Genomic DNA, 26,770 nt, shown 5'->3' on the forward strand with positions numbered 1-26,770 from the left:
GTACCTGAACCCCTTGTATCCTACTTAGTCTTCAGACCTGTATGTCATTGATCTGGCCCTAAGCAGATTGTGGATCTCATAGTTCATCCAGAGCTTCTAGTTGGAGAAAAGCTGTTTTTCACAAATACTAAAGATCAGTTTTAAATTAGACGTGGTCAGGATTCAGTCTATTTTCACTTCAACTTTTGATACTTGTGGAAGGATGGATATTTTGCTTTTGTCGCCATCCAGTGGTGAAATGTTTGTTCGGTGCATATAGAGATTTGAAACTTTTCAGAATCACTAGAGCTTTATCATTTTTTCTCTTAAATATGGCTTTCTCAGAGACCAATAATAATCAGTTTGGGGAAGTGCTACAATATATGATTAACATCTTTAATAAATATGGTTTGAAACCAGATACAGTAAGTGCAACTGGACAGATTTGGTGTGCAACATTTAAGCTTGTCTGCTAATTAGAGTGGAAGTTACAGTATTATAATGGAATAAAACAAGACACTTTAGCTGTATTTTAGGCCTATTTATTTTCTTATTTTGATGGTTGTTTATGCTTTGAGTCTCCAGCATTTGCAATATTTTTTCCTGATGATTCGAATGTATGCTACTGATCCTTTTCCCATCCTATTAACTTACTCTCATTGTCACATTATTACAAAAGAAAAACCTCAGATGCTAAGAATTTGAAATAATATGCTGGTTAGGCAAGGTACATAGAAGGTGATGCAATTACTATTTCAGGTCAATGAAATTTCATTGTATTATTACAAGATGCACAAAGTAATTTATCTATCCACATAGCTACCAGACAGCATCACACGGAGTGTAAACTTAGTACTTGATGTGTCTCACTTTTTCTGTGATATTTTGGCTTTGAGGGTGCGGGTGAGTGAAGAAGAAGCAGATAAAAGTTGAAAAATGAGAAAGTAGGAAATAGCCAAACTCAAACTATGAAGCTCCTCTAGAAAGGATCAGTTCTAAATGGTAAACCATTGCAACATACTAATAAAATAAGAGGAAAATGGATGTGTACATAGAATCTTCTTTAACTTTGAGAAGAACTTCACAGCCCCTGCAGTACACTTGATGTGTTATTACACTCAACAAAAGTAACTCAAGAAAACCTTTGGAGAAAATATCAGTCTCCTTTACTAACTAAAACATCAATCCTAGATTTCCATGAAGTAGAAATGTTCATAAAACTCGAATTTCGGCGTGATGTTTAGATTGATTTGTCACAGATAAACTTTATTACCTTAATTTAGTGCTTAGCTGACACACTCAACTTGTCTCCATTTTCACAAAACATGGATAACATGTCAAACTGCATTTGAAGAGTATCACTTTGCAGACACCTTTATGGGCTGTAGCCCTCAAATGCTATCATGTCTGCAAAGCTTAGTTCTGACCTTCATAGTTAATACTCCTTCTGTTGGCATTGAGAGCATGTGGCTTGATGTTTTTTTGATCGCATATGGGCTAAGCAACAATCGCAGACATTCCTTTTGTATGTCTTTTCCCTTTTGGGAAAAAAAACTGTCACTTTATTTTAATGGGGTTGCACTGGAAATTACCTAATGTGACACTTCTTGAGAATGTCTTGAGAAGATTAATAGAAGGAACTTATAGTTTGGTCTGATCAATGCCACCAGAATTCTTTATACTTAATTTTTTATATCTTCCTCCAAAATTGTAAAAGAAAAGAAATAGTTATCTACCAACTTCTTGTCTAGGTTGTCACTGACCTGAGGATGTGCATCTTTCCATTAGTTTTTTTTAAATACAGTGTTGTGGTGGTCGTTGTGTTATGCCAGTTTTACTTGCAACTGAACATTAATTGTGACAATAACTTGTTCAACTGTGATCCAAATAGGATGGTTAAGAATGTCGAAGCTATGAATGTACTATATCTTTTTCAGGTTAAAAAAGAAACACAGCAGTTAAGAGAATTTGAAGAAGGCTTAGTGTGTCAGTACAAGTTTTATTTGGAAAATCTAGAACAGACTGTTAAAGGTACTTCTGTTTTGAAATTATTATATATTTAAGGAAATAACTTAAGCTTATTAATTACACCTGTGGCAGAGTGATTTGTCTCTTCTTGATGCAGTCCTGTTCTGTTTCTGAGTCTTTCCTCTAGCCTGGCAAATTCCCTTCCTTACGGGGGTATCTATTTCCCTTTGATTCTGTGTCTGCTGCCCTTGCAGATGGTACATTCTAGCTCATAACTGCACTTAAGTTTCTTACACCTCTTCCAAATCTCTCTTCCACCATTGCTCCAATGAGAAATAGCTCTAGTTTGCCGGTCTAAACTAATTTGTTTTATTTTTCATTTTCTAGACTGCCTCTTTTTATTATCATTTTCCTAGTGCGCTGAAACAGCATTCTTAATAATCAATTACAATGTTACCCTTACTACTCGTGTCCAGCTAATTCACATACAGTTCCTTGTTTGTGATTTCCAGAATAGTTGGGTAGGGCCATTTATTTCAATTAATTATTATAAATATTATAAATGAGTTTAAATAATTTCAAACAGTTTCACCATACTGGAAATATACAGTGAGTTGTACTGATTTCATATCTTGCTGGACAGGGGAAACAACAGCCCCATTTAGTGATTATAATTACAGTAAGTTCCGTTAATTGCATTGTTTCCTAACCTAACAAATTGACATTTGGCTCTTTAGGTACTGATTTTGTGTACTCTTTGATGTGCTGTGGCTCTGATTCACACACTCCCTTGAAACTTGTTAGCTTCACTGGCGGATGTATTATACTACTATGTAACATCTTAAAAGTGGATTAAAAGTATGTTGAAGTATTAAAATAATATAGAGGCTAAACAGAATAATAGTTTGTACTGACTAGGTGGGGCTGAACGGCTTGTTTCCATGCTCTACTGTCTAAAAGGCCAGAAAAACTGCTCATCAGGTTTAGATTATGAAGATACGTAGTCCTCTTTTATTGTCATTTAGTAATGCATGCATTAAGAAATGATACATTATTTCCTCCGGTGTGATATCACAAAACACAGGACAGACCAAGACTGAAAAAACTGACAAAACCACATAATTATAACATATAGTTACAAACAATGCAACAATACCATAACTTGATGAAGAAGTCCATGAGCACAGTAAAGTTCAAAGGTGCCACCAAAACTCTGAGCATTGTCAGATTAATGGAGGTTTACACTCATCCAATGAGTTTTCCCAGTTTAAATGGTCAAGTGGCTAAGAATCTTGCTTTTAAATCTATCATTACAATCAGAAGCAAAAGGAGTTTGGGAGTCTTAATTTTCAAAGTAGCACTTTTGTAGAGGCAAAGAATAGTTTATTGTATACCTCGATAAAAATCAAGTGCTTGCTAATGAGTGTAGATTCAAGGCCTTAGATGTGTTTTTTTTTGCATACATTTATATAATTTAGATGTCTACCAGCCAGGGTTTAATACAAAAATAAAAGGCCTCTGTTTAAATACTGTGAATGAGTTAGAATGTTCAATTTCTGCTGGTGAAAGATTTTTTTAACCACTTCTCAGAACAGGCTGTGCATTGTGTAATGTTGTTGCCATGGAAATTGGACAAATGAAGAGTAATGTGAATAAAGGAAGCAAGCTGAGTTTACTCTGCTGGTGCTTTTCCCATTTTCAAACTTAAAGACATTCCTCTTTCTTCAACAGACTGGAAGCAGATGAAGAAAAAGAAAAGTAATGTTGTTTCGTTAAAAGCATATAAAGGCCTTGCAGAAGTGGCTATCAAATGTCTCTGTGATTTGCTGGTGGCCTTACAACATTTTAACTTCCATAACAACATTGCTGTGATGATTGTGCCACTTATGAATGACACCTCAAGGAAGGTAAAATTTTCTGTGCCTGTGTATTTCTGTACACAGACAGGTCTTGTGATGCTATGCTTACTTCAAATGTACCCTTTCAAAATGATTTCATATATTTTAAAAGATGCAATGATTTTACCAGGTGAATGTCCAGCAAAATGCATCTGTTGTAACTTGATTGGAATTCTACAAAGAAAATTGAAAGTGGCTTTGCTTGATGATCTGGACGTTCCCTTACTAGCTTCCAAAAGGGAAATGGACATACATTTCAAATTTTTTTTTAAAGAATATAGGAAAAGGGGACAAACAGCCCTTGCAGAAAAATGGGACAAATAACTCTTACGTTGTCAAATAACGTGATTCTTCTGTGGTTTTTATAATATCCTGGTGCTGTATTCCATTTTTAATTGCCATATCTCTTCAGATTTCAGGGATGTGTTGTGAAGCCGTGGAAAATCTTTTTAAGCAGGACAAAATTGGTCAAGCTTCACTTTGTGTGGTCAAACTAATTTCTGGCCTTGTTAAAAGTAGAAGCTATGAGCTCAGACCAGAGGTAAGTTTTAATGAATTCAGTTTTAAGTCAGAATTATTTTATAACAATCTACTAGTTCTGCCACTCAGAAGTTAATTGGTATATTTCGTGTAGTACATTCTGAAACTAAGCATGCGCTAAGCAGAAAGGTTAATTAAAAAAAAATGAAACATTGATTTACATAATGAAGTTATACAGAGTTGCCAAAAATAGTATTTGAGGGACTGCATTCAATTTGAATCTAAAGGCCAGTTTTTGTATTTTAGTTTTACCTATTTTCTTGTGATTGTAAATCATAGTTTTAATCATCAGTGGGTTAATTTATAAATTAAAATCCAAATTTAGCCAAACCTATACAGTAGATTAAAGTGAACATATATGGAAACGTTATAATCCATTAATTGTGTGGGCAATTGCATAGCTTGTCTTATGCTTTAGATATTTTGAGAATCTGGATAGTAAGCATTGTTTGTAAAATTCTTCTTGTTATGATATAGTTCTTTTGTATTGTATTGCTGTGACATAAATAGTTCTTAGCACAGCACTTTACAGCAACCCAGCTGTAAGATCTGGGTTCAGTTCTCACGACTGATAGGAATTTGTATGTTATCCTGTGACTACATGGGTTTCTCCCACATTCCAAGGATGTATATGGGTTAGGGTTATTAACTTGTGCACATGCCATGTCTGCACTGGAAGTGTGGTGACATATGGGGGCTGCTCCCTACATAACCCTGATGCAAGTGCTGTATTGCATTATCTGTTTTGCTGTACATTTGACAAATAAAGTTAATCTTTATCTTAAACCTGATCTGCCTTTCTAAATTCACTGCATTTTAATTCATTTTGCAAGGCTGTTAGTATAGACCTACAGTAGAGTGATTAAGTTTACTTCTGTCGTTTTTCTGTTCTTTATGTTCCACAAATGCAGAGTTTCCCATGTTCAGGCCTACAGGGAGGACAGTCATTCTTGAAATCTAAATGAGAGTTAGATGGACAGGGCAGTGGGTATGATGCTCAGTGTTACTATTAATTTTATTAGTTTATAGAATTAAGTTGTAACATAATTGCATTTAACACCCAGTGATGCAAAATTAGAATTAGGTCTTTAAAAAAGTTGGCAATATCAGGGATGTTGTGCTATTCTATGCAGATAAAACCTTGTACCTGTGAGGACAGATGTTAGGATAATCAGAATGATGATAGGATAATCAGATTATATTCAAAAAAAATTTTGTAGTAGACTTTAAGCCTATTATTGTTCTTGATTTTTAAAATTCAACATTTTAATTGCAGTTTTAATGCATTAATGATGAAATTAATTATAAAAATTAATTCTAAACTTTATTCAGTACCTTATGCCATTTCACCATGTCTGTATTAGAAATGTCTGTTGCATTTTGCCTGGGCTTTGATCAAGATGAGTTGCTCTGTTGGAATTTCCTCTTTGCAGATTTGATTACTGATGCACAAAAATGAACAAATATGTATGTCTGTGTGCAGATTTGATACTGAGCAGTGTGAATCTATTCTCATTTATCGACCAGCCCACCTACTGGCCTTCCAATGGATTCCTTAGTATTCGTCAAAAATATACTTTGTTTCGCATAACTTATCAATGTAGTTCTTTGGTGGTTTTCCTTGCAGCGTATTAGGATAATCAAGAGCAACACACACACAAAATGTCGGATGAACATAGCAAGTCATGCAGCATCTATGGAGGGGAATAATCAGTCAATGTTTCGGGCTGAGGCCTTTTATTAGTCCTGATGAAGTGTCTCTGCCTAAAACGTTGACTGATTATTCTTCTCTGTAGATGCTGCCTGACTTGCTATGTTCATCCAACATTTTGTGTGAGTGTTGCTCTTGATTTCCAGCATCCTCAGACTTTCTTGTGTTCAGGATAAATGACCTGTTTGTGTTGTAAAATTATACAACCCAAACTAAAATGTTTTTTTATGATATTCATTATTAGTTGTGTTATTCACAGTGGAAATTCTGATGGTTATTACAATCAGATGTAAATCTGCTAATTTATTACACTGCTATCAGGTGCTGAAAACATTTCTGACTTTGCGGATTAAAGAAGTGGAAGTTAAAAAAGATTCAGAAGACATTGCCCCTAAAAAAAGATTTCTGACATGTAAAGAAAAGAGAAAAAATCTGTCCAGGATGCAGAGAAAGGTAATGTTTCCATTGCTTAGTTCTCACTGCAACGTTAGACCAAAGTGGAGAAAACTTTCGCTTTTTTAATAATTTTGCTAATATTCTGCAAATATATAAGTTTATTTTAAAGATCACTTTTTTTTCCCTCAGTGGAAAAAAGCAGAGGAGAAACTTGAGAAAGAACTTCTAGAAACAGAAGCTGCAGAAAGTAAAGACCGAAAACTAAAATTGGTATGTTGTTTCTGTGTTTCAGTCCTTGTTTCAACATGCTTAAAATGTGTAATTTACTATGTAGTCTTTGTTGGGCATACATTACTAACATCTCCAGTCCAGCCAGGTCTAGATAGGTAAAACAAAGTTGGCACAGCTAAAGTTCTGTTAACAATGTGTCATCCACCCATTATGATTGGTGGTGGTGGAAGAATGCTGAAATAATTTTAAATGGTTAAAAGAATGAATACAGATTGTACAATGCTGTACTAAGGTTGAAGTACTTGTGCTGGAACTGCTAAGGGATGATGTGAAAGAAAAAATGGAAAACATTAGGAGCCAGCTGTAAGTAGAAATGGAATATGCGTTTTTGGCAGAGAGAAAATATGCTAAAAATCATACATATTTAGAATTTTTGTTTTTAATTTCCTCAGTGACTAATAAAAATATATTTTGGCTGGCCTGTTGACAGTCTACAGATCTGTCATAGTTTATGTATCATATCATCACTGTGCTTTGGTCCTTATTTGATGTAACTACTTCAATTTGTGTTGTTGATGCAGTATTTTGCCTGTTGTACAGAGTACATGCCAACTTTTTTGCCAATGTTTAATCAGAGCAGCCCTGCCACAAGTTGTTGTTGTGTGTGTATTGTCACAAGCTAGTAGCATATCTCTTTGATTAGTTATCTGAAAAACTACTACTTATCATTTGCTGTGTTTATTTGAGCAATTGTGGTGGTTATATTTGGTTGTTTTTATAATTTATAGAATTTTGAATTACTGTGCAAATTTATTTTTAATTAGTCCAAAATAAATGTAGGTAGGAAAGTTGTGTTGGTGACAGTAGGAGGCTACAAAAGAATATAGATTTATTAAATCAGTAGGTAGAGATCAAGTAAAGGATTTATTGAGTCATCCAGTACAAAATGGGCCCTTTAGCATATCAGGGCATTCAAGCCCATCCACACTGATGATGTGGAAGTGTCTAATTGTCGATTTTTGCAGGAAATAAATAGTCTTTCATCGTTTAAATAATACATTTGTAGTGCTTTGAAATGCAGAGAACTCTGGGTATACATGTGCCTGATTTGGAAAAGGCAAGTATGCTGGTACAGCAATAATCAGGAAAGTTATTGGGAGAGGTATTGAATATAAAAGTAGCAACCTTGTGCTTCAGTTATGAGGCATGGTGGGGTCTTATCTAGAATACTTTGTTCAGTATTATTTAAGGAAGGATGTAAATGTGATTGAAGCAGAAAGGGGTTTATAGTACCAGGAATGGAAGGTTGTCTTTTGAGGAATGGTTTGACAGACTGTGCTTGTATGCTTAACATTTATTGATGACTGAAACTTGACTTGATTGTAAGGTGAAATCCTGAGGGCTTTTGAAAGAATGGATTCAGGAAGAATGTGGGAGAATCAAGAACCAGAAAGTCACTGTATGAAATAAGAGCATTGCACTGTAACATCAAAATGAGGATAAATTCTTTGAGCGATGAAACTGGCATTCTTGTCCTTAAAGAACAGTGGAAGCAAAGTCTTTGAATATTTGTAAAGCGTAGGTTCTTTATAAGCAAGGAATGAAAGTTAACCGCGGTTGGCAGAATATGAAATTAAAAGTAAATTTATTATCAGAATATATACTGTACATGTCACCATATACAACCATGAGATTTGTTTTCTTGAGGGCATACACAGTAAGTCCAACAAACATGATAGAATCAGTGAAAGACCACACCCAATAGTACAAACAGCCAATGTGCAAAAGACAACAATCAATGCAAATACAAAAAGAGGGGAAAAAGCAATAAAAATCAAAAACCTGAGGTGATAAGTCCTTGAAAGTGAGTCCATAGGCTGTGAGACCAGTGAAGGGACAAGTTCAAGAATCTGATGGTTGAGGGGTAATAACTATTCCTGAACCTGGTGGTGTGGGTCCTGAGGCTCCTGTACCACCTTCCTGATGGCGGAAGGGAGTATGGCCTGGGTGCTGGGTGTCCTTGACGGATAATGCTTTCCTGCAACGTGGTTGTGTAGATGTGCTCTGTAGAGGGGAGCGCTTTACCTGTGATGTACTGGGCCAATCAACGACTTTTTATAGGATTTTCTGTTCAAGGGCATTGGTGTTTCCATTCCAAGCTGTGCTGCAACCAGTCAATATACTCTCCACCACACATCTGTAGAAGTTTGCCAAGTTTTAGATGCTGTGCTGAATCTTCACAAACTTGCAAGGAAGTAGAGACACTCTCGTGCTTTCTTCATAATTGCACTTTCATGCTGAACCCAGGATAGATCCTGTAAAATGATATCACCGAAGAATTTAACGTTGTTGATCTCTCCACCTCTGATCCCCCAATGAGGACTGGCTCACGAATGTCTTCCTCCTTGTGAAGTCAATAATCAGCTCCTTGGTTTTGCTGACACTAAGTGAGAGGTTGTTGTGGCATCACACCGCCAGATTTTAAATCTGACTTCCATATGTTGATTCGTCACCACCTTTGATTTGGCCATTGGCAATGGTCATCAGCAAACTTAAATATGGTGATGAAGCTGTGTTTATCCTCAGGCATAAGTATAATTGAGTAGAGCAACGGTCTAAGCACACAGCCTTCTGGTGTGCCTGTGCAAATGAAGATTGTGGAAGAGATGTTCCCAGTCCAAACTGATTAAGGTCTGCAAGTGAGGAAACCTTGAGAATTCAGTAACACAAGGTTTTATTCAGTTACGGTGTAGATTTGAGGGACTAGGTGGCCTACTCCTCATAATTCAAACTAATAGAATTTTCTATCTTATTGACAGCACACTGAGATCCTAAATATTGTCTTCTTGACGTACTTCAGAATCCTGAAGAAAGCACAGAAATCTGTTGTTCTCCCTGCAGTTCTGGAGGGCCTTGCCAAGTAAGGGAATGCTTTTAATTGTTTGTATCTTGCAGGTGATATATTTATTTGAATCTAGTATTCCAACTTAACCATTTTAGTTCTATGATTGACTTCAGTGTTTACTTAAAATTTGCAGAAAATTTACAAACACGGAATATAACTTTGCATATTTTCCCTCAGATTTGCACATCTCATTAATGTGGAATTCTTTGATGATCTTCTGGTAGTACTATATTCTCTCATTGACTCTGGGGTGAGTGCAAGTTCTAAGGTTATGCAGAGATTTTCCACTGTTTTGTTTCTCAATATATTTGGTCTGAACATTTTTTTTCCACTACAGAGCCTTAGTTACAGAGAGCGTCTTCACTGCATTCAAGCTGCCTTTCGCATTCTTTCTGGTCAAGGTAGGTCCCAATTACAAGCTAATTTTTCAATTGCTTTATGGAACTGTGAAGGAGGTGTTTGTTCATGTATTTTCCTTGTAGTTTTAGTTTCCTAAAAACTATTTGTATCTTAATAGCAATTCCAAGTCTACGAAGTTTAATTTGCTATTTTGCATTTCAGGTGATGTGCTGAATATTGACCCTATGAAATTCTACACTCACCTTTACAAAATGTTATTTGCACTACATGCTGGTAAGTAAGTTAAAACTGTTTTTCTTTGGTAATAATGTGTTAACACGGTAAAGTTAAATTTGGTCTTGTAATATAGATAGCTCTCCAACAGTTTTTCTCTGCACAAAAAAATATGTAAAATAGTCCACAAATTTTAATTTAACTTGGCGAGGGAAGCCCATTTTTTCATCATTTAAATAATATTTTTTTAAACTTATTCCTGCTAAAATGTGACATCTTTCCTCATCATTAGTGTAATTTGAACATTATTGGTTCTGTTTTTCAGGAAACACAAATGAAGAAGTTTTGATTCTACTGCAGTGTCTGGATATGATGCTGACAAAACGCAGGAAGCAAGTTTCTCTGCAACGTGCATTGGCTTATATTAAACGACTAACTACTCTGGCACTTAATGTTCTACCCAATTCTGCCATTGGTATCTTAGCAACTAACGGAGTGTTATTGAATGTAAGTGCACTCTCTCTGAGAGAGAATATGGCTATTTCTATTTATGTCAGAGCCAAGCATCTGTACCCGTATCCATCCTTTAAATCTTTCAGCCCACCTTCTGCTCACATTGCCAAGCTTTTGACAGACTAGATAGCAGGATGAATGTTGTCCTGCCAGTCTCCTGTCCTTCATTCTTCATAAGCTTCAAATGCTTTCAATTAAATATTCTCATCCATCAACCTGACCTCCTTTTGATATACTCACAGTGTCTTAAATGCAAAATTCTCATCCTAACCCTTCAAGCATGGTTTTCGTCAACCAGCTACCACTAGAACCCTAATGCTTTCCTCCTTGCTTGGCATTTATTTTCTCCCTTAAACTCTGAGATCTCTTGAAAAAAGGATCTAGTGCTTTCCCACTGTGTATGATGAATAAGCTCTTCTTAGGCTTCCAGCCGAGTGCAAGAGATCTCTTTTTTTCCATTCATAGATAGCTGGGTTATTCTTCTTGTTCAGAATCCTTAATTTAGCTACAGTAAAGTGTACATTATTTGTCTTTTACAGTAATAAATGTGTTACTTGTGTTTTCTTGGTATGCCTGTGTCAGATGATGTGAGTGCCGGCATTTGCCTGCAAAAAAAAAATTGCACTTTGCTGGAATTAATTTTCTAAATGAAAAAACAAAGTGCAAAAAGAATCAAGTGAATTATGAACAAAAAACTGAAGTTATTCAAAAATGAAATTGCATAATAATTACTACTTAATAGAGTTATTTCCTTGCTGGAATTAAGTTGCAAAATGTTTTATTTAAATATTTTTATCTTCTAGTCATTTCCAAAGACGGATATTTTGCTGGATAGTGAATCTCAAGGTAGTGGACTTTATCTGCCAGAGCTTGATGAGCCAGAATACTGCAATGCGCAGAGCACGGCTCTGTGGGAGCTGCATTATCTCCAGGTATGCTTATTTTGCATTGGTAAAAGCTGCATTTTGATGCACGTCTTCACCAGTGGTCAAAATCTGAATCGGGTTTAATATCACTGGCATATGTTGTTTTATGGTAGCAAGACATTGCAATGCATAAAAACTGTAAATTATAGTAAGTTTGCGTATATGTCTGTATACAGTGGCATGCAAAAGTTTGGGCACCCCGATCAAAATTTCTGTTACTGTGGATAGTTAAGTGAGTAGAATGTGAACTGATCTCCAAAAATCATAAAGTTAAAGATGAAACATTCTTTTCAACATTTTAAGCAAGATTAGTGTATTATTTTTGTTTTGTACAATCTTAGAGTTTTAAAAAAAAGGAAAGGAACACCATGCAAAAGTCTGGGACCCCAAGAGGTTTGAGCTCTCAGATAACTTTTACCGAGGTCTCAGACCTTAATTAGCTTGTTAGGGCTATGGCTTGCTCACAGTCCTCATTAAGAAAGGCCAGGTGATGCAAATTTCAAAACTTTATAAATACCCTGACTCCTCAAACCTTGTCCCAACAATCAGCAGCCATGGGCTCCTCTAAGCAGCTGCTAACACTCTGAAAATTAAAATAAATGATGCCCACAAAGCAGGAGAAGCTATAAGAAGATGGCAAAGCGTTTTCAGGTAGCCGTTTCCTCAGTTCGTAATGTAATTGAGAAATGGCAGTTAACAGGAACGGTGAAGGTCAAGTTGAGGTCTGGAAGACCAAGAAAACTTTCCGAGAGAACTGCTTCCCTTCCTCCACTATCAACTCTGCTCTTAAACGCATCTCCCCCATTTCACGTACATCTGCTCTCACTCCATCCTCCCGCCACCCCACTAGGAATAGGGTTCCCCTGGTCCTCACCTACCACCCCACCAGCCTCCGGGTCCAACATATTATTCTCCGTAACTTCCGCCACCTCCAACGGAATCCCACCAATAAGCACATCTTTCCCTCCCCCCCCCCCCCCCCGCATTCCGCAGAGATCGCTCCCTACACAACTCCCTTGTCCATTCGTCCCCCCCATCCCTCCCCACTGATCTCCCTCCTGGCACTTATCCGTGTAAGCGGAACAAGTGCTACACATGCCCTTACACTTCCTCCCTTACCACCATTCAGGGCCCCAAACAGTCCTTCCAGGTGAGGCAACACTTCACCTGTGAGTCGACTGGGGTGATATACTGCGTCCGGTGCTCCCGATGTGGCCTTTTATATATTGGCGAGACCCGACGCAGACTGGGAGACTGCTTTGCTGAGCATCTACGCTCTGTCCGCCAGAGAAAACAGGATCTCCCAGTGGCCACACATTTTAATTCCACATCCCATTCCCATTCTGACATGTCTATCCACAGCCTCCTCTACTGTAAAGATGAAGCCACACTCAGGTTGGAGGAACAACACCTTATATTCTGTCTGGGTAGCCTCCAACCTGATGGCATGAACATCAACTTCTCTAACTTCCGCTAGGCCCCACTTCCACCTCGTACCCTATCTGTTACTTATTTTTATGCACACATTCTTTCTCTCACTCTCCTTTTTCTCCCTCTGTCCCTCTGAATATACCTCTTGCCCATCCTCTGGGTCCCCCCCCCCCCCCCCCCGTCTTTCTTCCCGGACCTCCTGTCCCATGATCCTCTCGTATCCCCTTTTGCCAATCACCTGTCCAGCTCTTGGCTCCATCCCTCCCCCTCCTGTCTTCTCCTATCATTTTGGATCTCCCCCTCCCCCTCCAACTTTCAAATCCCTTACTCACTCTTCCTTCAGTTAGTCCTGACGAAGGGTCTCGGCCTGAAACGTCGACTGCACCTCCTCCTAGAGATGCTGCCTGACCTGCTGCGTTCACCAGCAACTTTGATGTGTGTTGCGAGAGAACTGCTCGTAGGATTGCTAGAAAAGCAAATCAAAACCCCCGTTTGACTGCAAAAGACCCTCAGGAAGATTTAGCAGACTCTGGAGTGGTGGTGCACTGTTCTACTGTGGAGGGATACCTGCACAAATATGACCTTCATGGAAGAGTCGTCAGAAGAAAACTTTTCCTGTGTCCTCACCATAAAATTCAGTGTCAGAAGTTTGCAAAGGAACATCTAAACAAGCCTGATGCATTTTGGAAGCAAGTCCTGTGGACCGATGAAGTTAAAATAGAACTTTTTGGCCGCAATGAGCAAAGGAATGTTTGGAGAAAAAAGAGTGCAGAATTTCATGAAAAGAACAGCTCTCCAACTGTTAAGCACGGGGGTGGATCGATCATGCTTTGGGCTTGTGTTGCAGCCAGTGGCACGGGGGACATTTCACTGGTAGAGGGAAGAATGAATTCAATTAAATAGCAGCAAATTCTGGAAGCAAACATCACACCGTCTGTATAAAAAAAAAAGCTGAAGATGAAAAGAGGATGGCTTCTACAACAGGATAATGATCCTAAACACACCTTAAAATCCACAATGGACTACCTCAAGAGGTGCAAGCTGAAGGTTTTACCATGGCCCTCAAAGTCCCCTGACCTAAACATCATCGAAAATCTGTCGATAGACCTTAAAAGAGCAGTGCATGCAAGACGGCCCAAGAATCTCACAGAATTAGAAGCCTTTTGCAAGAAGAATGGGGGAAAATCCCCAAACAAGAATTGAAAGACTCTTAGCTGGCTACAGAAAGCGTTTACAAGCTGTGATACTTGCCAAAAGGGGTGTTACTAAGTACTGACCATTCAGGGTGCCAAACTTTTGCTTCAGGCCCTTTTCCTTTTTTGTTATTTTGAAACTGTAAAAGATGGAAATAAAAAAGTAATCTTGCTTAAAATATTAAAGAAATGTGTCATCTTTAACCTTATGCCTTTTGGAAATCAGGTCATCTTTTACTCACTTAGCTATTCACAGTAACAGAAATTTTGACCGAGGTGCCCAAACTTTTGCATGCCACCTTATGTATAATTGTGTGTAGAAATATAATGTGCAAAAAGAGGAAATAACAAAAAGTAGTGAGTGTTCATGGATTGAATGTCTATTCAGATGCAAGAGGGGAAGAAGCAATTCCAGGTCTGCAATGCTTTGTGGGAGTGCCATACTGACATTCCAGATCTTTTCTGAGGGCTAGAAAAATATGATTAGCGTCATTCCACAAGGCACCCGAGGGCATTTACAAACTGTCTGCGAATTTTCCCTTGAATCCTCCAGAGGCGAGCTTTGTTAAAGGTATTTCTCCAGAACTTGCAGCAGAAAAGGGGAACCAGCTCTGCCAGTTGTGACTCCTCCTGCCCCTCAGCAGCATTACCACCATGCCCCACTGCAGGGCCAGTGCACAACTTAATGTAATTGTTCATGCCTGAGAATGCGTGAAGACACTGAAATTATTTGTTTTTTTTTAAATTTAAATTGTGCAGTCATTAAATCTTAAACTTGCAGTTTTCCATTGCCTGCCTAATTCCACCCATTGCTTCTACCCTATTCTCTAATTATGTAGCATGCACCTACACTACCCTCTTTACTTTTTATTTAGAGATACAGCACAGTAATAAGCCCTTCTGGTCCAACATGCTTACACCCGCGTGACCAATTAACCTATTGACTTCTACGTCGGAGGAAATCAGAGCACCCACGTGGTCACGGAGAATTTACAAACTCCTTACAGATATCAGGAACTTTCTGAATAGAATTTTTGATACAAATATGTCATGATCTGGATTATTCTGGATTTGGTGTACAAAAATAGTAAAAATGTCAGCAAAGCATCTCCGTTACAGCTCGGTATTCAATACTACCATCCCTTCAGAAGTAATCAACAAACTCAAAACCTGGGCCCCTCTGTACCTCCCTCTGTGACTGGATCCTTGATTTCCTTGTCAGAAGACCATCGGTTCAGTAATAAAACTCTTCCTCTCAGACAGTCAACACAGATACACCTGAAGGATGTGTGCTTAGCTCACTGCTCTACTCTCTACATTCACGACTGGTTAGGCACAGCTCAAACACAATCTGGAAATTCACTGGTGAGACCACTGTTGTTGGCAGAATCTCAGATAAGGAGGTGTACAGGAGAGAGGTTGATTGGCTGGTTGAGCATTGTCGTAACAGCAAGCTCATGCTCAACATCAGCAAGACCAATGAATTAATTGTGAATTTCCAGAGGGGAAACACACACCAGACCACACTGGCGGGTCAGCAGTGGAAAGGGTGAGCAGCTTCAAGTTCTGGGGCATCAGCATCTGGGAGGATCTAGCCTAGGCCCAACACATTGATGCGGTTATGAAGAAGGTGCACCAGTGCCTCTTCTTCGTTAGGAGTTTGAGGAGATTTGTTGTGCCACCAGACTCTTGTCAATTTCTACAAATGTGCATTGGATAATGTTCTTACTGGTTGCATCCTGCCTGTTATGGAGGCTCCAATGTGTGGGATCAACAGAGGCTGCAAACTCAGCCAGCTCCAACACAGGCAAAACCCTCCCCATCACTGAGGACCTCTTCAAGAGACAGTACCTCAAGAAGGCGGTTTCCATCAGTATGGACCCTCACCATCTGGAACATGCCCTCTTCTCATTACTACCATTGGAGAGGAGGTACAGGAGCCTGAAGACCCACGTTCAACACTTTACGAACAGCTGCTTCCCCTCTACCATCAGATTTCTGAACGATTCATGAACACTACCTTGTAATTCCTCTTATGCATGTGTTTTTTTTGTAACTTCAGTAACTTTTTTGTCTTGCACCACATTGCTGCTGAAAAACATTATTAATGACATAGAAACATACAAACCCTACAGCACAGTACAGGCCCTATGGCCCACAAAGCTGTGCTGAACATGTCCTTACCTTAGAAATTACCTAGGGTTACTCATAGCCCTCTATTTTTCTAAGCTCCATGTACCTATCCAGGAGTCTCTTAAACGACCCTATTTTATCTGCCTCCACCACTGTCGCTGGCAGCCCATTCTACACCCTCACCACTCTCTGAATGAAAAAAAACAAACGAACTTATCCCTGACATCTCCTCTGTACCTACTTCCAAGCACCTTAAAACTGTGCCCTCTCATGCTAGCCATCTCAGCCCTGGGAAAAAGTCTCTGATTATCCACACAATCAATGTATCTCATCATCTTGTACACCTCAATCAGGTCACCTCTTGTCCTTTGTCGCTCCAAGGACAAAAGGCTGAGTTCACTCAACCTATTCTCATAAGTCTTGCTCCCCAATCCAGGCAACATCCTTGTAAATCTCCTGTGCACCCTTTCTATCCACCCTTCCACATCCTTCCTGTAGTGAGGCAAACAGAACTGAAGACAGTATTCCAATTGGGGTCTGACCAGGGTCCTATACAGCTGCAACATTACCTCTTGGCTCTTAAACTCAATCCCACGATTGTTGAAGGCCAATGCACCGTATGCCTTCTTAACCAAAGAGTTAACCTGCTCAGCAGCTTTGAGTGTCCTATGGACTCTGACCCCAAGGTCCCTCTGATCCTCCACACTGCCATCTATATTCTATATTCTGCCATTTTATTTGACCTACCAAAAGAACCACCTCACACTTATCTGGGTTGAACTCCATCTGCCACTTCTCATCCCGGTTTTGCATCCTATCAGTGTCCCACTGTAACCTTTGACAGTCCTCCACACTATCCACAACACCCCCAACCTTTGTGGCATCAGCAAATTTACTAACCCATCCCTCCACTTCCTCATTCAGGTCCTTTATAAAAAAATCATGAAGAGTAGGGGTCCCAGAACAGATCCCTGAGACACACCACTGGTCACCGACCTCCATGCAGAATGTGACCTGTCTACAACCACTCTTTACCTTCATGGGCAAGCCAATTCTGGATCAACAAAGCAAGGTTCCCCTGGATCCCATGCCTCCTTACTTTCTCAATAAGCCTTGCATGGGGTACCTTATCAAATGACATGTCAGTGATAATAAACCTGATTCTGATAACATGAATCAGGACTCGCTATAATACTATTTCTCTACATCTTTTTTTCTTTTAATTGCAGAGACACTTTCATCCAGTGGTGCAGAGGTTTGCAGCCTATCTTAGTGTGGGTGCACCACTAGAAGGCTCTGGAGCCTTGAGGGCAGAACTAAACAGAAAGTAAGAAATTTTACTGTTTGCGTAATGTTCATCTAATGTCAAAGCTATTAAATTTTGTTCTGTTTTACTTCATGAATCCTTGAAGATGGTAAGACAGTTTTGATGCAGCATCTCCTAAAAATGCAACTAGTCAAAAGATATCACTACTCATAAAAGCTCATTGAATGGAATACAGAGGAGGACTTGTGGGTGCTAATTTTGACTGTGACATTGAATTGGAATCAGATCAAACTACTCAGTTGAACCTGCTCTGAATTAAGAGGAGGAAATGTGCCCTCATCAACCAGTAATGTCAAGAGGTTATTCATTTGTGTTTTGGAAATGGTTTGCTACTTCTGCTGACATAACACTAAAATCAGATCGCAAAAACCTCTAGATTGTCCTGACAGCATAGTGACTGTTAAGGCATTTGTTTTATATTGTGAGTCATATGCTGACCAAATATTAAAACAGAGACCAATGCATTCATTTTCATTTAGACATGCTACTGAGCTTTTTGAAGAGTTCAGCATGAAAACAATGACCTTCAATCCTCCAATCGCATCCATTACATCAAACAAAAAGGTAACAGAAGCTTAAACATTTTTTCAATTTACTTTTCTTTGTTGTATCAACTTAAAATGCATCTAAAGAGTTAGCTAGTTTAAGTACAGTTGTTTGTTCATGTATTAAAGTTATAAAACTTGATTGTTTTCCTCAGGATAGTTTAAATTGGTGTGACCAGAGCATTAGGTTAGTGAGTGAAAGGATTAAGGGGAAGGTACTGTAGAGGTTAGGTCAAGTAAATCTAACAGAGAACAGACGGAGCCATATAAGTGAACACATCAGGACTGATGGTGTGAATTGCATTTATTTCAGAGCAGGGAGTATTAACGAGTAAGGCAGATGAATTTAGAGCTTGGGGACTGGTACATGGATCTATGATGTTGTGGTCTATGCAGCAACTTCGTTGAGATGATAGTACTGGCAGCACCAGAGTTTTGATGATGCAGATGCCATAGAGAGGACTATTAAGAAGTGGGGAGTTGCACTGCCAATCTTGGAGAATATCACAGCTGCACTTAGACAGCATCACGGTAGGCTCATTCAGTGAAGCCATTTGGGTTGAGCTCCAGAATAAGAATGGTTCATTCACTTTAGTGGAATTGTACTGTAGGCTTCCACTAGAGAGCAAGGAATAGAGGAACACATGGACAGGCTGATTAAGTAAAAGCAACCAGGGTTGTTGTAGGGGAAAATTTAATTTTCCCTGTAATTGATTGGGACTCTTCATGCCATATAGGACAGAAATTGTTAAGTGCATTCAGGAGAATTCTTGAAACATTACATAGACGGTCTCCCCAAGGAACTGGCAGTATCTTGTATTGGGAAATGAGCCTGGTCAGGTGATTAGAGTTTCTTTAGGTGAACTTTTGGGATCATAATTCATTAAGTTTAAAGGTATTTGTGGATAAGACTAGAATCCCAGGAAAAGTGCTAAATTGGATGAGAGCTAGTTACAATGGTATTAGACAGGAACTCGGGGAAAGTACATTGGCAAGTTGTTTGGAGCTAGATCTACAGTTGACATGTGGGAGTGCTAAAGACTAAGTAGTTAGAGTTCAGTATTAGCATGTTTCTGTGAACACGTCCACATTACAAAAGAAGAGGTGCAGGTTTTAAAGAGCATGAAGATGGTTAGACCCTCAGATGTATCCAAGGCCATCATGGGAAGTTGGGTCCCTGGCAAAGATATTTGTATCATTGTTGGCCACAGGTAAGGTGTCTGAAGACTGGAGGGTGGCTAATGCTGGGTGCCTTTATTTAAGAAGGCACAACCCAAGGAACCACAAGCCAGTGATCCCAACATCAGTGGTGGGAAACTTACTGGGGGTAGGGTTTCTGAGAGACAAGATCTGTCTGCATTTGTAAAGACAAGGACCAGTTGAGTGTAGTCAACATGGCTTTTGTGTGTGGGGAAACTGTCTCATGTATTTGATTGAAGGTTTAAAAAGTGACCAAGAAGATTAATGAGGCAGAGCGGTAGTCTACATGGACTTTAGTGAGCTCTTAGTCAAGGTTCTGTGTGGTAGGCTGGTTCAGTAGGTTAGATTGCATGAGATCCAGAGGGATCTAGCCAAATTGGATATAAAATTGGTTTGGTGAAAGGAGTCAAAAGACAGTAGTGGGGTATTGTTATTCAGATCAAAGGCCTGTGACTGGTGGGGTGCTGCAGAGATCAATGCTAGGATTGTTTTAGTTTGTCGTTTTAACAATTTAAATGAGAATGTAGTTGGCGTGGCTAGTAGGTTTGAGGATGATGCCTATATTGGTGGTATAGTAGACAATGAAGAAGGCTGAAGGACCTATTCCTGTGTTGTATTTAGTAGTTTAGTGGAAGTAAGTCTGGAGATTCTTCATGTATTATCAGTTCATATACGCTGACAGGTTTATGATGTCAAAGTTGTTGATTTACCTGTGGAGTGCAGCAGCAGAGCCCTGTTTAACTGAGGTTCTCCTACATAAGTGATGGATAGCCACCTCTTGCATTGTATATCAGGCTTGCCAAGATGGAGGATCCACAACTTTATTCATTCCAATGACTTCGGTTTTGTTTATCTCATTTAATTGTGTTTTGGGGTAATTATTTTTTCTCATTTAAAGTAGGTTTTTAAATGACTGGCATTTGAAAACCCTTGCAGCTTTAAAAGCTGCCAAAGGTTTTAATGTAAAGGGTGAGGTGAGGTTAAATGTGGTTTAGGGACAAAGCTTCACTGTCATTTGAGGCTCTGGTGCTCAGGTCAGCAGGATGGGCCCTTCTCTTCTTTGGATATAGTGACAATAGGCCTGGTTCAGCAAGATCTGATCTGTGATGTCAACCAGTGAACAACCGAATTACATAGAATCTAATAGTTAAATTTCATGCTATGATACAAAGTCACTAATAGTTTGTCCTTCCCGAGGAAAGAAATGATTTTAGAAAGAGTGCATACCTGACCTAGAAGCCATCCATTGCAACTTTGATTCAAAGTAAATTTTTTATTGAGATACATTTGTGTTACTATATATGACCTTGAGATTCATTCGACTAAGTAAGATGTTATGGTCTGTTGTTATGGTACTTATTAAAGTTTGTTTAATAGCAAATTCTTGCAGTTCTAACCTAAAATTTTGTGCCTCTGTGATTTCAGAAGTCAGCAATGCAGGATGGATTCCTTGATTCAGAGTTACAAAGTCAAATAAATCAGCTTCTTGGAAATCCTTCCAACATCGATGATCTCAAATTTGCTGAAGATTTGCAAACGCAGTAATACACATAATGGTAACTACTAAACAAAGATTACAAGCATAATTTGCAATGCTGAAGATGGAAGTGTGCTTTGTGTTCTAGGTAATTCATGGCATCCATGGTGAATGTATATATGTAAACTTGTGAATCTAAAGTAATTCAGATGAAATAGAAAGAATATCAGGTTACATGTATAAACTAAATTATATAGAAATTTTAGCTTTATTTTTATTGGACAGGTACAGTATAATTGTGACAAAAAATACTTGAAATTTATATAGATTAGTATAAAATTTCTTGCCTTTAAAATGGGAGTAACATGCCAACATGGACTGTAAACTTTGTAATATTTCAGAATATTGAGATTACTTTCATAATAAATATTTGACATAACCTTGAGCAATATTATTTTCTACGCTCTGACATCCTAATGATCTGAAAACCACTAACATAACCTTGTTCTTTATCCTAGCTTGAAACTTACCGTTTTATGCTTCACTGCAGAAATCACTTTTCAAAATTGCAAAATGGATAATTTACCTAACTTAGAATCCTTCTATTCCAATTTTGACTTCAGTCATAAAATAGTTATTCTCCAATAATCATTTCTTCTAAGTTTACTTTCAGACATCCCACCTCTCCCGGAAGTTCCGCGAGTCTCCCGCATATTAATAGTGGCTCCCTGATGCCTGCAAATTATATATAATATCCCGGAAATCAATTTTTTTGAGTGAGAGGGCGAGAGCGCACTAGAGAGACCGAGCGCAAGAGCAACCACGAGAGAGAGAGAGAGAGCGCGCGCCATGGGACAGTGTTCCAAAAAAAGAAAATATAAAACGTACGTCACCCCAGACTATCCTAAAGTGTACCCCTGCCTAATAGGGGTCAAAAATAATGATAGTGTTGCTCACTGCATTGTTTGCAACAGTGACTTTTCTATTGCCCATGATGGGTTAAGACTGTGTCCAAGACATGTTGAGGTGAGTTTAACAGGTGTCATTCGTTCATTAGCATAGCTAACGTTATTTAAACTAGCTGGCTAGCTGCTAAGGAGCTACTCTATTGCAGACAACCCACTTCTCCCGCAGGTTCCGGAGTCTCCCACAAATTGATGGTGCCACCTCCCGAAATGAGTTTTTGCAGGGTGGGATGTCTGTACTTCATGCAAGATTGGTTACATCACAAATTTGGAGTACAATTAGGTGCTTATTGTTTAATGGTGAGAAACACTTGTACAAAAGCAAATAAAGAGCAATAAATTGAAAATACTCCTTTGTAAATGTTATTGATGGGTGAAAGTAACTGCAATACTTCATGTTTTGCTATAACAGCTCTGTAAAGGCAGACTGTAAAGGCATGCTGTATATTAATTGCTGTCCAGAATATTTTAAGAAATGACAGCTGATGATGCTGTGTACCTCAAACACCATCCTATCCTGTGATAAAATTTGAAATAATCCTTAAACCCATTTATTGTTTTTTACCATTTTTTTCCCTTTCTTTCCACTGTTTAGATGACTTGGAATTCTGATGTTAGTTGATGAGAGAAAATGAAGCCATATAGTAATTGTAGCTGAAACATTTCAGCCTGGTCTCTGACTGAGAGTAACATTTCTTTAACCTTTTGCATTTTTTTTTAAACAATAGGAATCGGCCAAATGGAACCTCAAGTAAGATCACACATGACTTGATATTTGCTTCAGCTGCACAGATCAGGCTCAATTACTGGTAATGCAGTGCTTATAATTGGAGAAATGCAAATATTATAGGTAGGGTTGCAAGAGAGGATAGAGATAACTGAACAAGATTAAGTAACATTTGAAACAATGTTTATCCAGATGTAATAGTGAGTCAGAATAGAGCCAGTGTTGGGAGTTAAAATTCCATATTAACTAGATAAGCGAGACCAGCCTTGAGTATGGATGGAATAGCTGCGTTTTAGAGACCCGAGATCATTTCAGCATTTAAATTCAGACAGGCACACTGGATAAAATACCTTGGTTATAAATACAGATGTTTTATTAAAGATGAATGAATCTAATATTTATTCTGATCCATTCAACATTAATACACTAATTTACAGTCCGTTATAGATAAAAACATCACACATTCAAAACAATCTACAACCAAATGATTCTTATAATAAAATGACTTTTCTGGCAGTGGCCCAGATTTCACGGTTGACACCGAAATAGCAACATTTACCATTGATCTTAAAGAAAACTGCCCTTTACATTATAACCTGCTGTGTAGTGTCAGTTTTCACAACTTCTGTAGTGATTTTCACCATTGGTGCCAGCAGGCCAAATGATTAGATTTAATTTCAAGTAATAGATATTATGAAATTTAGCTATAAAAGTGAAATAATTCTGTGTGCCCTAATCTTTGAAGGTGAAATGGTGCATTGCAATCATAAAATAATTTTAAGGGTCAGGCAGACAGAAGCAGAAATGAGTCTTTTCATCTATGGAAGAGCAGTTTGTCACTTACTTTTTAGATGACCACATTTTGCTGAGAAAATCTGTGCACCAGAAGCTGTTGTGATATTATAACAGTGAAGGGACCTGACAGTTTTTTAAAATTTATACCGCAAATTCTGAGCCAGTGTTTCCACCCTTAACAAACGTACTGTTTGCATTATAAAAATACCAACACCTTCAGTAATCACTATGTCCTTTATGTACTTTATTCTATCAATATACAAAGTTCTGGATTTCAGAGAGATAACTTGCTACCAATAATTTCTCTTTAGTACTTTCTCAATAGTACAAGATGAGGAAAAACACTTATACAGTTCAACTGTAATATTTACAAAAGTTAAGACCATATTTTTGTTAGTCATTTTATAATGAATGTTCAAAGCAATCTGACACATCTTAAATCAATTGCTGTCACACTATTTGTTGTACCTTTGCACATACATCCAATGAAGACATCTAATATACAAGTTAATTTGCTATTAATTGATTTTCATTGATACAACAAAATATTTTTCTGAAAATATACAATTAATAGTTTTGGGTGGAGCAATATTTTGTGGCAGGACAACAGGCACAACTTAAAACAATAAAATCTTCACTGAAATATCTTAAATAGCAACAAATAGATGGTAATAGGTAACATTGATTAATTCAGCAATACACAATTTACAAAAGAATTAACCAGTTAAGATAACAAAAATTTTACAATTTTGATAGTGCTAGTACCCAAGTGAGATTTAAACTTATTTGTACAGAAATCAACAGGAAAATGAATAAATAACCACATTAAGCAAGATGTTAAATGAAATCATGTCAACTTGAAGCAAGTTTCCAATTTTGCGGCCTTACCTTTTCTTCTTCCTCCCCCCAACCCCCAAAAGTGGGCTGTTGCCTGTTAAATGTCATGTGGTAACTTTACTGCTCAGGAAGGCAAGTTTTAAGTGAAAGTAAATGGTCGTGGTTACATCAAAAGAGCCCAAAATGCTGCCTGTACTACTAAATGTTGTGGAGCGCTGCATCCTGAGAAGGCTAATGTTCCATCTGTCTGTGAAATGTGTATATTAGCATCTACTCAGTTTGAACCAATCTGATTAATTAGCTTTGTGGATTAAAATTATGCAGCCAGTTTTAAATGGGTCTTCCAGGAAAATGAGAGGGAAACAAAAATTAAAATTCTTACATTGTTCTGTTCTTAAACAAAAACAAGTAGCAAAATAAATTAGGAAAATGGAAAGTAAAAGAAAAGTAACAGACTATCCACAGTTGAAATAGTTAGCCCACTTACTTATTTTGTAATAGCTGATTGCAATTCACAGATTTTATCATTTCAACAATTTACTTAAATATATTACCAAATTTTGATGCCTTGATATTTTGTTCAATTCATGATTCTGCAGATTGCCTTTCTTTGTTGGAGGCTCATCATTGATAATTAGTTATTGCATAGCCAGGCACACATAAACTATGGCAGATGCAGCTTTAGGGGAATCTGGTTTTCTAAGGGTCTTGCCGCTCCTGCTGTTTTGGTCATCTTCGGTAGTTTGGTATTTGGTTCATTTACCACAATCAGTCCTGATGTTGATTTTGATCTGTCATTGATGTAGTTCTGCTCATGGCTATTAAATGTTTTCTTTGTTTCAAAATCCAAATCTTGTGACTTAGCCATACTATTAAAACAATTTAAAGGTAGCGAGGCAGTCAAAACTTCTGTACATTACGTTTTAAAATATTGCCTTGATGAACAGTACATATTAATGCAAAAGAATGAAAATACATCACGAAAAATGACTTTTGTTTCATTTTAATACAAAAATTAAACTGAATATATTATCACAGTGCACGAGGAAAGTAAAGCAATTGAAAATAAAAATACAAGATGTGTTATGCCACCTGGAACTGAAACTGAATATAGCAAATTTAACTGAAAACAGTGTTAAATCTCTGCTTAAATAAATAATTCAACCTAATAATTATATTAATGCAATTATAGCACAGTTTTATATACCTAGAAATTTACACAATTTTTCTACTCCAGTAAAAATAATCAGTACCTACAGCATGTTAACACTACTTTTCTTCAGATTGTATGCATGAATCCAACATATTCTACGAAGGATTATTCCCTAAATCAAGATGTAAATACTCTGTAAACATCAACTAAAGTGAACATTTGGAACAATTCAGCTTAATATTACTAAAATACTAGCTTCTATCATGATCTGCGCTCATATTGAATACAGGAACCTTTAAAACCTGCAAATATTTCAAATGACTAATAAAATAAGTGGTTTTGAAAAGTGCATAATCCAAATCAATACAATTGTCAAGGTTCTGCACCTGTATGTTTTCATACTCAGTATAATTTGAAGTTAACATCTCTAGTGTGTCTGAATAGTCCAACAGTAGTCATGGCTGTTTGCTTACACACAACTCTTTCTTGGTTCAACTATATACACTGAAACAAGCCCGCTTGTTTGAAACCTGTGACTGACTCATACTCCTGTGTATGACCCTTACTGGGTGATGTGTTTCATTCCAAAAATTGGATTTCGTTACCTTTTTTTAAAAAAAGTTATTTGTGTAATTTCCAGTTTTTCAGAAGGGCTGTACAGGAGGCAGAGGAGGGACGAGCATTACATTGTTATTTTTGTTTTGTCTTCTCCAGCATTGGTTAAAGAGTTCTGTGCTTTATCTTGACATAGCAGTGCTAGAGGAAATATCCAAGTCAACTTCAAAATAGCCTGTTAAAATAAAAACGTGAAAACTTTTGATTGACTATTACCTTAGGAAAAAGGTTCTGAAGCATAACAACTGTACATAGAAAAATTATGACAAAATGCAACTGATAAAATTAGATAATTATAGACTTTTTCTTCAAGTTTCTCATTTAGAACCTGCTGTTGGGAACTTATAACATCAGGTTTGGACAAAATGACTTGATTGTTTTGTCCAAAGAAAAAGAGACTGAGGAAGTGGCAGTTGACTCACAAGTAGAGAAAGCTTGGAGACAGTGCCAGGAGGAGGATTGGCAGGTGATAGAGAAGGGACGCACTCAAACCGTTGGTTTGAGATGTGTCTATTCTAATGCAAGGAATGTTACGAACAAAGTGGATGAGCTTAGATCGTGGATCAATACTTGGAGCTATGATTTTGTGGCCATTACAGAGACCTGGATGGCTCAGGACAGGAATGGTTACTTCGAGTGCCAGGCTTTAGATGTTTCAGAAAGGATAGGGAGGGAGGCAAAAGAGGGTGGGGGTATGGCACTTGATTAGAGATAGTGTCACAGCTACAGAAA

General features: G+C 37.9%; 2 protein-coding genes across 8 annotated transcripts in view; one reads left to right on the forward strand and one right to left on the reverse strand.

Annotated features, from left to right (window-relative positions):
* The window catches only part of noc3l (NOC3-like DNA replication regulator), a 45,894-nt gene extending 23,467 nt beyond the window's left edge, over positions 1-22,427 (forward strand). The window contains exons 8-21 of the mRNA XM_072239314.1: positions 1,917-2,010; positions 3,679-3,854; positions 4,258-4,386; positions 6,418-6,549; positions 6,682-6,762; positions 9,543-9,643; positions 9,806-9,878; positions 9,966-10,029; positions 10,190-10,261; positions 10,527-10,708; positions 11,518-11,646; positions 17,627-17,724; positions 18,204-18,288; positions 20,895-22,427. Of these exons, the coding sequence (XP_072095415.1) occupies positions 1,917-2,010; positions 3,679-3,854; positions 4,258-4,386; positions 6,418-6,549; positions 6,682-6,762; positions 9,543-9,643; positions 9,806-9,878; positions 9,966-10,029; positions 10,190-10,261; positions 10,527-10,708; positions 11,518-11,646; positions 17,627-17,724; positions 18,204-18,288; positions 20,895-21,014 (1,536 nt within the window). The 3' untranslated portion in view covers positions 21,015-22,427. The remainder of the gene's footprint in view (positions 1-1,916; positions 2,011-3,678; positions 3,855-4,257; positions 4,387-6,417; positions 6,550-6,681; positions 6,763-9,542; positions 9,644-9,805; positions 9,879-9,965; positions 10,030-10,189; positions 10,262-10,526; positions 10,709-11,517; positions 11,647-17,626; positions 17,725-18,203; positions 18,289-20,894) is intronic.
* Positions 22,428-23,006: 579 nt separating this feature from the next.
* Positions 23,007-26,770, reverse strand: part of plce1 (phospholipase C, epsilon 1) — a 479,606-nt gene continuing 475,842 nt past the window's right edge. For 6 of the 7 annotated variants that reach the window (XM_072239321.1, XM_072239318.1, XM_072239319.1 and 3 more), the window contains one exon: positions 25,302-26,213. The gene's annotated coding sequence lies outside the window, so the exon portion shown is untranslated. Of the gene's footprint in view, positions 25,140-25,301; positions 26,214-26,770 lie in introns of those variants that run through there. The other variant, XR_011882709.1, reaches the window with a different exon arrangement.

Source organism: Mobula birostris, chromosome 21 (assembly GCF_030028105.1).
Source record: "Mobula birostris isolate sMobBir1 chromosome 21, sMobBir1.hap1, whole genome shotgun sequence".
NCBI lineage: Eukaryota > Metazoa > Chordata > Chondrichthyes > Myliobatiformes > Myliobatidae > Mobula > Mobula birostris.